The sequence below is a fragment of the Engystomops pustulosus genome, chromosome 8, assembly GCF_040894005.1.
Source record: "Engystomops pustulosus chromosome 8, aEngPut4.maternal, whole genome shotgun sequence".
NCBI classification, from domain to species: Eukaryota; Metazoa; Chordata; class Amphibia; order Anura; family Leptodactylidae; genus Engystomops; species Engystomops pustulosus.
This window is the reverse complement of record NC_092418.1, coordinates 82,547,802-82,562,277: the sequence shown is the minus strand read 5'-3', so window position 1 is coordinate 82,562,277 and position 14,476 is coordinate 82,547,802. Positions and strand designations below refer to the sequence as shown.

The following is a 14,476-nucleotide window of genomic DNA, read 5'->3' as shown; positions in this document are numbered from 1 at the left end:
ATAGCTGCCACATCATACAGCCATTGGGACGTGGGTGTACTGGTGCATGTAGTTGCTAAACAGGGGCCGCCATGTGTGCTGTCAGTGAGGACGCATTCACACAATGTGTTGCGTCACGTTTTTTAATGCGGTTTTGACATGTTGAGTTAACATTGTGTTTTAGCAAATGCAATGGAAACGCAATGTTATTTCAACATGTGATCAAGGTTGAAGCCTTTGGAATGCGTCAAAAACGCATCAAAAAACGTGATGCAACGCATCTTGTGAATGCGCCCTAATGGCGCTGTCACACGTTGCGTTTGCAAACGCAGACGCAGACCAAACCGCGCCCACCGGGGCGGTCCGCGGTCCAATCGCATCGGCGTTTCTCTATGTTTCTATGGAAAACGCTGATGCGATCGGACCGCGGACCGCCCCGGTGGGCGTGGTTTGGTCTGCGTCTGCGTTTGCAAACGCACCGTGGGACAGCGCCCTAAGGCTACTTTCACAAATGGATCCTGAATACAGATGATCAGCGCTAGTGGTCACACATGCCGGTAGCGCTGTGTTTACAAGCGCAGTGCTAGTGCAGGGGGCTGTGCCTCGGCCCAATCTCATTAGCGTTGCCAGTGAAACGCATGCGATAGCTTAGGGTGATGCCACACATGGCGTTTTGAAACCGTTTTTGGTCCGTTTTTAAGCAATCCGTAAAAAAACACATCCGTTTTTGACTTATCAATCACATGAATTTCCCTGGAAACGCATGTGCGTTTGGGCCGAGGACCGCCCCCCTGTGCGCTAGCGGCGCGTAATGAACGGACCCCTAGCGGTACGTGTGACATAGAAACGCCGATGCGATCGGGCCGAGGCCCGCCCCGGTGGGCGCGACTTTGTCTGCGTTTGCAAGCGCAGACAAAGCGCTACGTGTGGCGCCAGCCTAAGGCCACGGTCACACGTACCACTAGGCGTCTGTTCATTACGCGACGCTAGCGCACAGGGGGTGGTCCTCAGCCCAAACGCACATGCGTTTCCAGGGAAACGCATGTGATTGATAAGCCAATCGCATGTGTTTCTCTGGAAACGCATGTGCGTTCGGGCCGAGGAACTCCCCCTGTGCGCTAGCGTCGCGTAATGAACGGACGCCTTGCAGTACGTGTGGCCGCGGCCTAAGGTGAATGGTCTATCATTTATGACTCTCTTGTCTGGCCATGGCAGGTCCCACACAAATTTAAGGTTAGAATCAATTAATGATGAATTTTATGTGTATCTAAGGATCCATTCTACAGCATCCGACTCTTATGTTACACGGTGTGGTCCAGGATTTACACCTATGTGACATACTGACAACTGTTGTGAATACACACATTGGGGGAGGGGGCATTTATCTCTTGTTTTTTCTTTTATATTCGTATCTTCTTTGGTGCATTTGCATATATGTATCATAATTAGCGTCTTTTTTTTTTTTATTCACCTGGCAATATTAGCTGTGCCTACATTTTTCAGTAATGCACCTAATAGATCTTTAAAATTCAGATGTGGACATATAAAAAGTGGCAATTTTTGGTGCAAATCGCAATAAAATGGAGCAATTTTGCCGCAAATAAACTCCAGTCCCGAGCAGACGTAGACAAAAATATAATAGGGAGCTGCCAAGGAATTTGAAAAAAGGTGAAAAAAACCCAAGACCCATGTCTGATATCTTACACCGTAAGATAAATGAAACAAGTCCAAAACCAAGAAAAGGGCAAAAATAAAAAGTTAGGCTACATAAGGTTGCTTGGTATTGTGCCAAGCAGCAGCGCTGTAAAATATAGAGCCACCTTACTAGATGCCATGGGCTGCATGAATATTATAACCTCTAAAAGTCTATAAACATTTCCTAATATGGTACTAAAATCAAGCTTCTTGGGGAATGGAGGATGCTTTTTTTCCCCTGTTTTCAATCTGCTGTTTAAGGACCTTCGCAGAGCCTGCAAAGGTCCTGAAATGGTTCTTTTGTATATGTGTATTGAATTAAAAATTTGGTTGGTGAATTTAGAGGTCATGGGACCCCTAGAATGCTTGGACCTTGGGCTACAACCCAAACTGCCTACATTTACTGCTGACTGATGCCCCCCATGTTCATGGGCCAAAACATGTATGTGGCTTAAAGTGTGCAACTACTAAAACTCCGCTACAAAGCAGAACCATAGTGAAGGAAACAGTGGGCAGGTGTGACTTATAAGTACACAGAGCTTGAGGTTTTTTATTGCTCAACTACAGAATATCACAAAAATTAATGTGTAAGCCTGCACAAAAAAATATGTGTTTGTATGGAGATAAATGGACAATATATATGAGGCACCCCTTTAAGACTGTAGTAAAGAGTACAGGACAAAAAAAAATAAAATGTTGTAATTTGCTACATAAGGCCATGTGCATTTTGTGTATGTACATCAGGTTTTATTGACGTGTAATAAAGGGGTTGGTGACAATCACTAAACTTTATTAGGGTCTTGTACTTCTTCAACAAAGTCCCCTACATAGTACTGACCCTGGTAAAGACACCATCTGATCCCCAGGCAGCAGGTTAGCACAACATCCTTCATCCGCTACAAGCCAGCAGGACATAGCACATCACAGGAAGTCCTGAGTCCTGCTGTTGGAGCATCACATGACATGTGGCTCTTGGCGGTTTTACACAAACTTTGCCAGGGTAATTACTATATAGGTGACCGTATTAAAGTTTAGTGATAGCGGCCAACACCTTTAAGCCCAAGTTCTGCGGGATTTAGCTTGGTAAATCTCTCCCACTGTATATGTATTTTCATGTAACAGCAGGAGAGAAGGGTTAAGCTTCCAGTTCACTTCCTAACTACACAAACAAGGTCTATATATACAGCCACCAGCTCTTATTTAACTTTGAAAGAACTTTGAGCTTGTCAGTAAGGGGAGGGAGGACATCGGGAAAGGGCGTCACCACTCCAAAATGTGTGAAATCAACCAGATGCTCAGGTTTGTGACATTTACTTTACTTTTCATCCAAACTAGTTTTACAGGCAATGTTTTTAGAAACAAGCAAGATGAAGAGCAGCAGCTCCTAATCTCAGGGTCATGCATAGATCTGTGGTACACATAGAGTATCTGTTATGGAGAATCAAAACCAGCTCAAGTCAAACCAAATCATGGAAATATTTCTGGTCCAACACCGACAGCTTGGCCGGTAGTGCCAGGTGTACCAGGACCCTCTTCGTCCTATCATTGGCCTCTAAGGCCATAGGACATCACTTCCGCATGTATCACAAGGAAGTCACATTCTTCAAAGACCACAAGTACACTTTTCTGGCACCCCCGACCCAAAATAAGTTATTAACCCCTTCAGGGCTTAGAAAGTTTATAGCTTAAAGGACATCTACCACCAGGATGAAAGACTGTATGCAAATGAGCCTGAGGGGCTCCAGGCTGTATCAACGCCTATAGAGCCTGGAGCCCTTCAGCCTCATTTGAATACAGTCCTTCATCCTGATGGTAGATGCCCTTAAAGGGGGTTTCCCACAAACTAAAGTTAGGACCTATCCAGGGGATAGAACCTAACTTGCTGATCAGTGGGGGTCTCTGTGCTGAGACCCACACAGATTGCACCCCTCGTCGCTTCAGGTTGTAAAAAAAAAAAAAAAAATTATAAAAAGAAAAAAATTCTGTAATCGATTTTTGAAAAAAATTTTTTTTTTGGTGTTCACCATAAACCCTAAGTAATAGGTTAGGTTTATTCAATGGGTCAGTACAATTACCACGATACCAAATTTCTCTATTTTTCCTTACTGTTTACCATAAAACCTAAGCACTGACACCCTGAGATTCCCACTATCGGCTCAGCTCCCGTGCAGAGCTAAACCAGCATCGCCTCCAGTGGGAAGGGGCTAAGCATTTCTGGGATGTAAATAAAACATTTTAGATGTGCACAGGACCTATACACAGAAAAATCTAAAAGTTCCACCTTTGGAATGTGATTTTGTGATGATAATAATAATAATCATCTTTACTTATATTGCTCCAACAAATTCCATAGCGTTTTACAGATTCTTTAATTTGTACCTGATTCTCAGGTACTGCAACCTCAAAAAAAAAAATTTCAGAAAACACATTTTAATAAAATATACTGCATTTAAGAACACACGCCCCACACTTCACATACTGACTCCCAGTATGTTTTGACCCCCCCACAATTTATATTTACAAATAACTATTTAAAAGTCTAGTAAAACATTTTGGCTTACATTCATAATTTCCAATGCCAAGCATAAATGGTACGGGACAAATGGTATTGAATTATTCATTGGTATTATCCAATAGAAACATGATAATAAAACAAAAAATTAAATTAACATTGTAAAATTATAACAATAACGCTGCACAACAGATGATGTAACAATGTATTTTCTCATTGAAGCTCTTTTTCATCTCAGAAATGGAGATGCTGATCTGCCAATTGATTTATAGTCGGGGCTAGTTGTGAATACTGACTTATAACTTGGGAGAACTGCTCCCTCCATTAATTTTGGCCATGTCAAGCAATGTACTAAGATGCAAGCTGAAAGCCAAATCTTCTTGTTGATTCCTTCTTAAGTTCATACTAAGTTCCTTTATTCTGTCTTTCACAGATGGCCTGAGCGAGGGGGGTCGCACGGGATGATCTGGTTTGGCTGGAGAATACACAGCACTGGACTTGGGTGGCTTCTCCAGGGCTGGTACAATGATGGAACTTTCTAGGGAATCTGCCAGGGAAGGGATGGGTAGGTAAAGAGGGAGGCAGAGAGATGCATCGAGTGGTTCCTCCCCAAGTAGCTGCTGCAGTTTTTCATTGAATCTGGAATTATAAAGATACAAATGAACTCATGCAATCATTACTCAATAGACATGGCAGTAAATGAACACGTTGGGGGAGATTTATCATTAGTCCTATGTAGCTTCTTGGCGTATAATTGTCGCAACTTTTTGCACAAACATCATTTTTGTGGGGTTTTTTTGTGAGAAAAAACCGCAACTCTAAAGTCACACAATGGCAGAAAAATTACACCACAGAGTGTGCAACACCACATATATCAATTGAGACTTTTCAAAAGAACGCAAACTTAATCGCAAAACTACACCACATAGGAGGTGGTGTATGTGGCTCCATTCATACTACAAGTATTATATAAAATATAATACTTTAAAACTCCTAGTAAGTATACATCATCATACCGCAGGAATCACATGATGGAAAAGAAAAAAAATGAATATAGACTGCACATTTTTCATTTGGCTGCTTTATATGTATAGGTTGGGGATCCTCCGTGTGTATACTGACAACAAAATGCAAAAGCCTTGGGCGGACATCATCCTGATTGCATGCGGTTCAATGAAAGCACATATGCAAATCGGTAGCTAGCACACTGTCTCTTGCATTTAAACAGTGCAAAACAGCAGGTGCTGGCTACTGATCACTTAGAAACTTTTGTGCGATCAGGATCGTAAAGGCAGTACAAATGCCATGCAAGACTGCACCCTCAGGAAGGAAGCGTCTCTCCAATATCATCACTTCTATAAATGAGCAATCACAAAAACATTCAGACTTTAAATGATGTTAAATATCTGCTAATATTTAGCTTTTTTATCCTGTACTATGATTAAATATATTTTATTATTGAGATTACATTTTGTGTTATGCTGGATTCCTGGTATCAGCCTGCAGTGCATTGTTGCAGTTACATGCAGCTAGGATGAATGTTGCAGGAGCAGAAATATTGAAGTGTTTTCCAAGATGGGGAATTTTCTTTCAGGGCGCTGTCACACGTTGCGTTTGCAAACGCAGACGCAGACCAAACCGCGCCCACCGGGCGGTCCGCGGTCCAATCGCATCGGCGTTTTCAATAGAAACAAAGAGAAACGCCGATGCGATTGGACCGCGGACCGCCCGGTGGGCGCGGTTTGGTCTGCGTCTGCAAACGCAACGTGTGACAGCGCCCTAAAAGAATACCCTAATTAGTGTCGTTTAATTACCTTTCATCCTCCTCTTTCTGGGCTAAAATGGAACGGTTTAATTTTGATGGAAGAGACTTCAAATCTAAAAGCTCAGGACTTGAGACTTTCTGTGTCAAACTTTCAGATGGTACAAAGACAGATCGTGGTGACAGGGATTTAGACAAGAAGCGAGTTCGACCTTGAGGGCTGCAAAGTGAAGAGAAAAAACAAATTTAGACTTTATTCCATGACAAGTGAGACTTTATGTGAATAGGATAATTTTACACGTTTGTAATTACTTTTTTTCAGTTATAGAATTAGACAAATTACTAAAAAAAAAAAAAAGCGAAAAGAATACCTTTTTAGTAATTTTTCCCCATTTAAAGGGGTTTGCCCACAAATTAAGTTTGACCCTATCCACAGGATAGGACCTAACTTGGTGATCAGTCGAGGTTTCAGTGCCAAAACCCCCACAGATCATGAAAACGAGAGGTCTGATGGGGTCCTACGTACCTCCATCAGACCCCTCGTCACTCCCTCAGAGTAATTGAGCAGGTAGCCGTGCATGACAATTCTGCTCCATTAATCTCTATGGAGCGGACGGAGTTCAGTGAGCACCATGCATCGGACCCCTCGTTTTTGTGATCAGTTGGGGTCTCAGTGATGATCAGCAAGTTCAGCATAGCCTTACTTATGTTCGTGGGAGAAGCCCTTTAAGTTTTGTTTAATAAGAAGTAACATAAAATATAAAAATAATAATTTAAACCGTTAAAAATGAGGTTTAGCTACTGATGTATGCAAGTACTTCCACAACCAGTCAGCTCTGCCTTTCCTGCAGCTATACCTTCTGAACCGTGGAACTAAGAACCACAGTTTGGTGTCTCCATTTTTATATCACATCAGGATTGTGCTTCTATGTGCCACATAAACAGAGATGTCCACAGTTAAAGTTACAGTCGGGAGGTGGAATTGTACTGTTAAGGCCTATTGCCCACGAGCGAGTCTGATGCGTCATACTCAGAGGCCAGAACACTCAGAGGCCGGAAATGAACTCAGCATGTCAGTTCAGTTCTGGTCTGCAAATGTCCGGGCCGCACATTCTGCAAGTGCACAATTCAAGTATGACACATCAGACTCGCTCGTGGGCAATGGGCCTAACGATGGATAACGCTGGTTCAGAAGACATCGCCATTAGAAGTTCCCCCATCATGAGGTCTATACATATGCCATATGCTATCTGCAATATGCAATTAGGGCTTATATAAACATACAGCAGTTGTTAAAGCATTAAAAGACTATCATTCACCTGTTAGAAGTCACTAGCGCAGACTGATGTGTGGATAGACGAGCTCTTTCCCATGTGTCTGGGTATGCAAAATGCTTTAAATCTTCCTCAAAGAAATACACATTAAGATCTTCTTGGGCATCTGTGGAGAAACAAGTAGAAGCATTTATATAATACATTGGTTGGATGGAAGAAAGAGGAGAATTAAGGAATGGTTGACAGGAGAACTTTATCCTTTAAAATCAACCTTTGGGACAATATGGTATAATTCAGTTTGATACCCCAACTATAAGCAGTCACATCAACAAAATGGGTATTGGCTGGAAGAAATTTTATGCCTTTGCTATAAACATGGGCGGTCATTTAAAAGGTGAGAAGGGATTAAGGCTATTTAGAAAGAACCAAGAATCAGGCATATTGAAATCCCAATGATCAATAATTCAGTTTCGTCTCCCAACAAAACCAGGGATAGTCGAGAAGGACCTGTTCACATTAGATCGCTAATCTGCTTGGTTGTTTTTTTTATTTATATATTTTACAATGTGTCTGGAGTTAATCCGTCCAATTTGTAATATCTTCATCTTGATGAGGAAATGATCTTTAAAGGGGTTTTCCCCACAAAAAAGTTAGGCCCTATCCACAGGCAATATCCGTCAGCTCCATAGAGATGAACGGGGCAGCTCCGGCCATCTCGGGGGTGCTATAGGGTCACATTGGACCCCCGTTTTGGTGATTTGTGGGGTCCCATCACGGAGACCCCACCTATAAGCAAGTTAGGACCTATCCTTGCTTTGTGAAAAACCCAATTAAGACTAGTGAAAGATCTATAGAATACCATCATTATCCAAATGCAGAAAGTTTTACCTTTGGAATCAGAGGTTGTAGGGTAGTCCCAGGCTCTTAGTTTGTGGTTGATGCAAAGTGAAATTATTTCATCCCAAGGGATATCTTGTGTAGATGGTGTGAAGCCTGCTGCACCTTTCCTAGCAAACCAGTTTTTCTTTATACGACCCAGAAGGAGCTGGACTTCAGAGAACAAGAGGGGAAGTCCTGATGGTGACCGAGCGATTTGTGACACATAGCCCATAATCATAGAGCAGACAGGATCCCATGGAGCTGCCAAGGAAATAATACAATAATATTTTATAGTAACAATAAACAGTAAACAAAACAGGTGGAAGAGGCTACATATAAATAGGCCACCACTTATCTGTTTATATGTACATTCTCACCTCCTTCTGGGGGCTTGTCCATTTGTGGAAGTTGAAAACTAAGTACAGCCTTCTTTAACCAGGCAAGATGGCCGGGGCTGTTCCAGTTAGTTGGAGGCATTAGCGAGCTGCCGCCAGAGGAGGTAAACTCTGTTACAGGCCAGGACAATTCAGTGAGCTGCTCTGAAGAAATCACTTCTGCTAGGAATGTAATGGTATCATTGTACAAATCAATAATAGCAGCAGGATCCTGGGACGGAAGTCCAACTTTGTTTCTTTCCATCTTATCCTGATAAAAGGCGTTACTGAATGCACTACATACGCCATCCTCTATGTATTGCCGGAAAGGGAGGCTGCGCAGTTCCAAAGAGCGAGGACAATGGGATAGCAAGAACTGTACGGCAGAGGAGACCTGAAAATAAAAAAAAAAAGGAATGTAGCATAGATAATATTTACAATTTAAATGTTATCCAGTATAAATCAAGATGTAAAACAATTCCTTAATTTAAAAGGAAATCTAACATGAAAATCACGCATGGATAAACCAGGGACTCTTACTCATAGATCCAGGCACTGTGACTGTGGTAATCTTCTTATATTTGATATCCCTCCTTCCTTCCAAAATAAACTTTTAAAAGTATGCTACGGAGTCAGAAGTGCTCTGGAGGGCATGAACAGAGCCCCTCTTTTCTTGTAGCTTTACAGGCTGTTACAGTGTGAAGGAGCAATTGCTTTCTCCTACTGTGTTAGATTTAAGCATGCATAGGGAGAGGGAAGTTCTGAGGGAGTGGGGGGGAGGGGTTGAGAGGGTGATAGGATGAGACACTATTAAATCTGTAGCACTGAGGGGCTCTGGTAACCTTCCCCAAAGCTCTTCGGGCACATTGGCAGAACTTTAAAAGTTAATTTCAAAAGGGAGGAGACCACAGATAACAAATTATAAAAAGACTGCCACAGTAACGGTGCCTGGATCCACCCCTGGCTTTTCATTATTGAATTGATAGTAGATTTCCTTTAAAGTATTATCTGCAATTATAAAGCTTTATAATGCAGAGTCCAAAGATTCTATAACAATGCATGGTAATGGGATATGTTTTGGTATTTTTATGAGATCTGCAGTGTACCAAAGAAGTTGCTCACACGGTTGAACCCCCATCCTTTACACACAGGTGAGGGGAGGGGAAACAAAAAAGTAACAAACATCAAAACTGTAGTAGACTTGTCAACAAGTTGTTCCTGCCTCATACAGACATTAGGTAACGGCCCAGTTCAGTCAGAGAAACTCTCTTTGTACTCTGCTAGGATAGAATTGACAAGCTGCGTTCAGTCCAGTGATTAGAGGTTCAGTGTGGGAAATTCCAGCAGCACATGAAGTGAGTTTTTAGGACTGAATGGGCCTAAAATTCATTAGCTTGGTGTCTACGGCAGTGGGCTCACTTGTATGAATCAAACAAGTTTTTTTATACCCATTGTCAAGTTCCTAATACCACAGTATACACCAATGATGATGTATCCATAATTAGTCAGGATGTTCTTTGTAGGAATCTTCTAATACCAAAAGTCATACCACATTGGTTCCATTCATGTCATTCACACCATCGGGTATGGAGAACACTTTATAATTGGATATTAGTCCACAAGAAACCAGGTCGGAAATATTAAGTTCTGAAATGAAATAAAAGGACATGAATATATTAATCCTTGAAAACTAATAAATAGAACTAGAAAAATGTTTGGACTTAGTATTCAAATCTTGCAAAGACACAAAAAGGTTTGCTAAACAATTGCACTTGATTCACAACAGTGAACAGAAACTTTAATCAGGTGCTTAGTCCTCAAGTAGCACAGGAAAGATGGTTGTGACAAGGCAATCATCACTTTTGGGAGGGGGGGAATAAAATACTTAGCTTTTTTTGCCAATTTAAAGAAACTGCTCCAGCTAGGAACAAAATGGTATCATTGTCCACAAGTGCAAGTACTATTGTTATTCAAACACTATACTCACCCTTTTCTACAACCGTCTCAGCATCTGTGTAAGATGAGGGCACGAGAACGGCAAGAGTCGGGGGTGGCCTGAAAGGCTTCGCTTGGAGAAGTTGCTTTATCTGTAGTAATGCCTCGATCTGATCCATTTCCGTATCTGGCTGTGCTGGTAGGAGGAGGACAATACCACTTGTTCCCAGTAGTTGGTTCTGAAGCTCAACTTGCTCCAATTCATTCTGTGTCAGGGGGCCATGCACAGCCTTCACAAGAGAAAATATTGGGTGAGGATATTACAATTTCCAAATGAGAACGTCCATTTATCATTTGCAATCCTCTTGAGTTTAGCCTGTCTATGCAGTAGCCGTCTCCCCTGGCTGTGCCGAGTATCTTTGTGGATGATAGTTAGTTAACACAAGTCATTCTACGGAATCCGACTGCTGGAGGGGCTTCCCCCTCGTTCACTTTGGGAGGAGGTCATGTGATGCAGCTCTATGTAGCTAGCAGGAGAGCTTAGTGTCTGCAGCTGAGTAACCACAAAAGTCTCTGCAAATACTGAGGTACGAGGGCTCCCCTGTTCCCTATGTGCCTCTTCATCCCAGTTGTGATTCTGCAGAACTTTCGCAGTCCCTTTATACACATCAAGAGAGATGTATATCAAGAGACTATTCACCCTTCTCTCCAGGATTGCTGTTAACCCTTAATGGTCACACAGCAGACTCTACACTTCATGCGACAATCTCAATTATGGTTTCTGCTACTTTTTTCTTGCACCTCCATGTGAGGAAAGATGCCAAACTAGTCTCTATATAGTTTATGTATATAAAGACTATGCAGGTTTCAGTGGATTTACTTGTTGGAATCGCATTGCCTACTCTTTACATAAAGAACAGAAGGCCTCATATAAACTATGGACAGTTTGTAAAGGACTCCACTCAAGGCAAAGACTGGATGGGGTTAGTCTCCAGCCATTTCACTTGTGCTGGGGAGGATTTCTGACAAGTTGCTTCAGAACAGAAAAAAGCTGCAACACTGGGCAGAAACAGACAAATGACATTATATGGGCATTTTTCTGTATGTTTTTAAAGGGGGAGTCACATATAACATATAGTTCATTAAGAACTGAGAGTTACACTTTAAAAGATAAGACTACATTAAAAATATATGGCAGCCTCACCTTTACACACACATTTACTCTGACTGGACATCCATCCTGAGACTCTAAGGTGCTGTAAAGTGCCAGTGTTTGAATCTGTTGTGTCTGTTCACCCTCAGGCCTTGCCCCGGCCCAAGAGAACTTGGCCTTTAACCACTCTGACAGAGCACTGCAACAGAGATAGGGGGAAAAAAATTTTCATAAAACTTAATTAACAAAAGTGTTATGTAAGTTAAAGTATGCAGCAGATAACTCATCTGTACTTACCTTGTGGGATCATCAGGATCAATAATTTCAGGCAGGGCAAGGACCACTTTCCAAAAAATGCACTGCTTCCAATTGGGAACGTGCTTAACAATCAGAGATGGCAGTTCCAAAGGCACCCATGCTGCATCACTGTATTTCAAGAACAGATCCATTTATAAGTTAATGCATAATATTTCTATGGGACCTAAAAGCCATTTTAATATTAGCAACATAAACAGCAATTCCCCATTTTCTCAAAAGTTTGTCTTTACCAGACTCCAGCTCTAGTCAAGCAGTGCCCGATAAATTTGGGTGACCATTTAGGAAGCCACCACAAAAAGATTGCGGAGGACACAGACAGGGAATTAATACACACTGTATGTTCATTACGTTTAATCATTATGGGTTTTATGTTATTGATGTGTACAGGACCTTTAAGTAAAAGAAACATCTGCACACTTAAAGAGAATCCATCACTAAAATTGGATAAACAAACAAACTATGTTACATAGGGCTATGTCCACACGTGTCTACCATACCTTTGTTTTATTTTCAAGCTGCTCCTATGTCACAACCTCACTTTAGAAATATGCAAATGAGCTCAAGAGCTTTGGTGCTGGAAGTGTATATGGGGGTGTTGTTATGTGTAGTCGGAGCTCAGTTAAAACTGCCCTAAAGCACTTTAGCCTCATTTGCATATTTCTAAAGTGCAGCCAAGGAAGGAGTGGCTTGAAACATGTGGAAGCATGTGTGTGCATAGCCCTTTAACACACAGAAGTGTACATTGTGTCTGGGGTCTGTTTTTTTACTTATGGGGGCAGCGGTAAATGTAAGGGTAGTTATTTAGGCAATCTAAAAGTGGTCTTTAGTATGGCATATACCCTGACAATTTATACCAATTTAGGGTGCTCTTTTTTTTACTGGACACCAATCTGAGGCACTACCAGTATTTAGTTTAAGTTTCAGAAATAATTAAGTATTATTTATGCATCTATTTAAGTATTGCAGATTTACAGTTTTCATTTGGGGCCTGTCCAAGGCATCACAATGCAACCTCAAAGACAATGTCAAAATGGTAGCACAGAAATGGAGCCAGGTAAACAAAGATCAATAAGGGACCAGAACTGCTTAGATTTTGGCATAGATAGTATTAGTACCCCTACTATTTAATACAGTTCAAAACTGGCTGGCAAACCACCTTAATGTGAACCAAGTTGTATACAAACCATAGCAACTCTTGTAAATAGTGCTGGACCTTCATCTGATGGAATATCTGTTCCCTGACCTGCTGACACCTAGGAGGGACCAAAAATATTAACGGTTATATAAAAGCTAGAATTAAAGCTTCAATGTTTTGCATTAATAGAACAATAAACCCACCTGGTAAAGGAAATGCTTAATTTTCCAGCATGACCCAAGTCAACAATTCCTTTAGACAAGTTCTGAACATCATGGGTAGCACTGGGAACCAAAGCTTTCAACTGCCCATCGCGGCCTACAGAGCCAGGCGCAGCGGGAAACGATCGCATTTGACGTCTTAACTTCTTACGTGCTGCCAAAACTTCCCTCCACCTAAAATACGGATAAAAATAGTATTGAAAAATTGCAGTACCTTAAAAAAAAAAGCCATATACAGGACCCAACATACCTCTGAATATATTTGCTGCAGCACTGCATCTCATGGAGAGTTTCTTTGGCTACTTGAAAAATTTCATCATCCACAAAACAACGGACTTGCTGGTCACAAACATTCTGGGAGCACCGAAAAATGCGGTCCTTATGATCCAGTTGTATTGCTTTCCTGGAAATAGAGAAGGGAAAATAACCACAAAATAATGTAAGAAAGATGAACTACAAACTATACAACACCTACAATTATATAACACCTACAGTAATAAAATGCTATGGTGTTAGGATAAGGCAGGAAAAGGCCACAAAATGCACATTTTAATGTATATTCCCAAACAAAAGAAGAACTTTGATTCTTATAAACTTCTCTCATAAAGAATATTCTTCCTCCATTATCCATACAGTACATTTATAAACAACTGGATTGACAACTTTGTATTAAAAAAAAATATCGCTCGATACGTAGTTTACTGAGTGATAGATGTGATAACACAGTGTGAATACAGAATAATTTTCACTAAATTCTGGGTTCTTGCCAACAACTTGGCAAATGGAAACTTCCCTAATAATGTGGCTTAGAGCTAAAAATAATTGCCATATAACCATTTCAACATACACGAAAGGTCAACGTGACATGACCTATTCAATGAAAGAGGAATAGAACCATCGCACTTCAGAATTTCTAAATATAAATGACATAGCAACTTCTTAAATTGCAGAAGTTACAAAAAGGTTACGTTGTAGGTCACCAATATTTACTAAACTTTCGACAAAATGTGTATTAATCAATAGTGCGGACGATAATAGTAAACTCTGTAATATACTTTTTTAACCCCTACGGGACTCAGCCTCTTTTGGCCTTAAGGACGCGGCCCCATTTTTCAGATCTGCCCTGTGTCCCTATAAGTGGTTATAGCTTTGGAACGCTATGAGATATCCGGGGGATTTTGAGATTGTTTTCTCGTGACACATTGTACTTCAAATTAGTTTAAAAATTTGGATGATATC

The 14,476-nt window shown here is 41.2% G+C and overlaps 1 protein-coding gene across 6 annotated transcripts in view; it reads right to left on the bottom strand.

The window, feature by feature from the left end:
- Window positions 1–4,377: 4,377 nt before the first annotated feature.
- Window positions 4,378–14,476, bottom strand: part of MCM3AP (minichromosome maintenance complex component 3 associated protein) — a 28,447-nt gene continuing 18,348 nt past the window's right edge. For all 6 annotated transcript variants that reach the window (XM_072121533.1, XM_072121534.1, XM_072121532.1 and 3 more), the window contains exons 17-28: window positions 13,488–13,640; window positions 13,220–13,411; window positions 13,066–13,134; window positions 11,861–11,989; window positions 11,615–11,762; window positions 10,463–10,700; window positions 10,025–10,122; window positions 8,479–8,869; window positions 8,111–8,362; window positions 7,268–7,388; window positions 6,001–6,168; window positions 4,378–4,825 (exon numbers count right to left, since the gene is read on the bottom strand). In XM_072121533.1, the coding sequence (XP_071977634.1) occupies window positions 4,483–4,825; window positions 6,001–6,168; window positions 7,268–7,388; window positions 8,111–8,362; window positions 8,479–8,869; window positions 10,025–10,122; window positions 10,463–10,700; window positions 11,615–11,762; window positions 11,861–11,989; window positions 13,066–13,134; window positions 13,220–13,411; window positions 13,488–13,640 (2,302 nt within the window). In that variant the 3' untranslated portion in view covers window positions 4,378–4,482. The remainder of the gene's footprint in view (window positions 4,826–6,000; window positions 6,169–7,267; window positions 7,389–8,110; window positions 8,363–8,478; window positions 8,870–10,024; window positions 10,123–10,462; window positions 10,701–11,614; window positions 11,763–11,860; window positions 11,990–13,065; window positions 13,135–13,219; window positions 13,412–13,487; window positions 13,641–14,476) is intronic.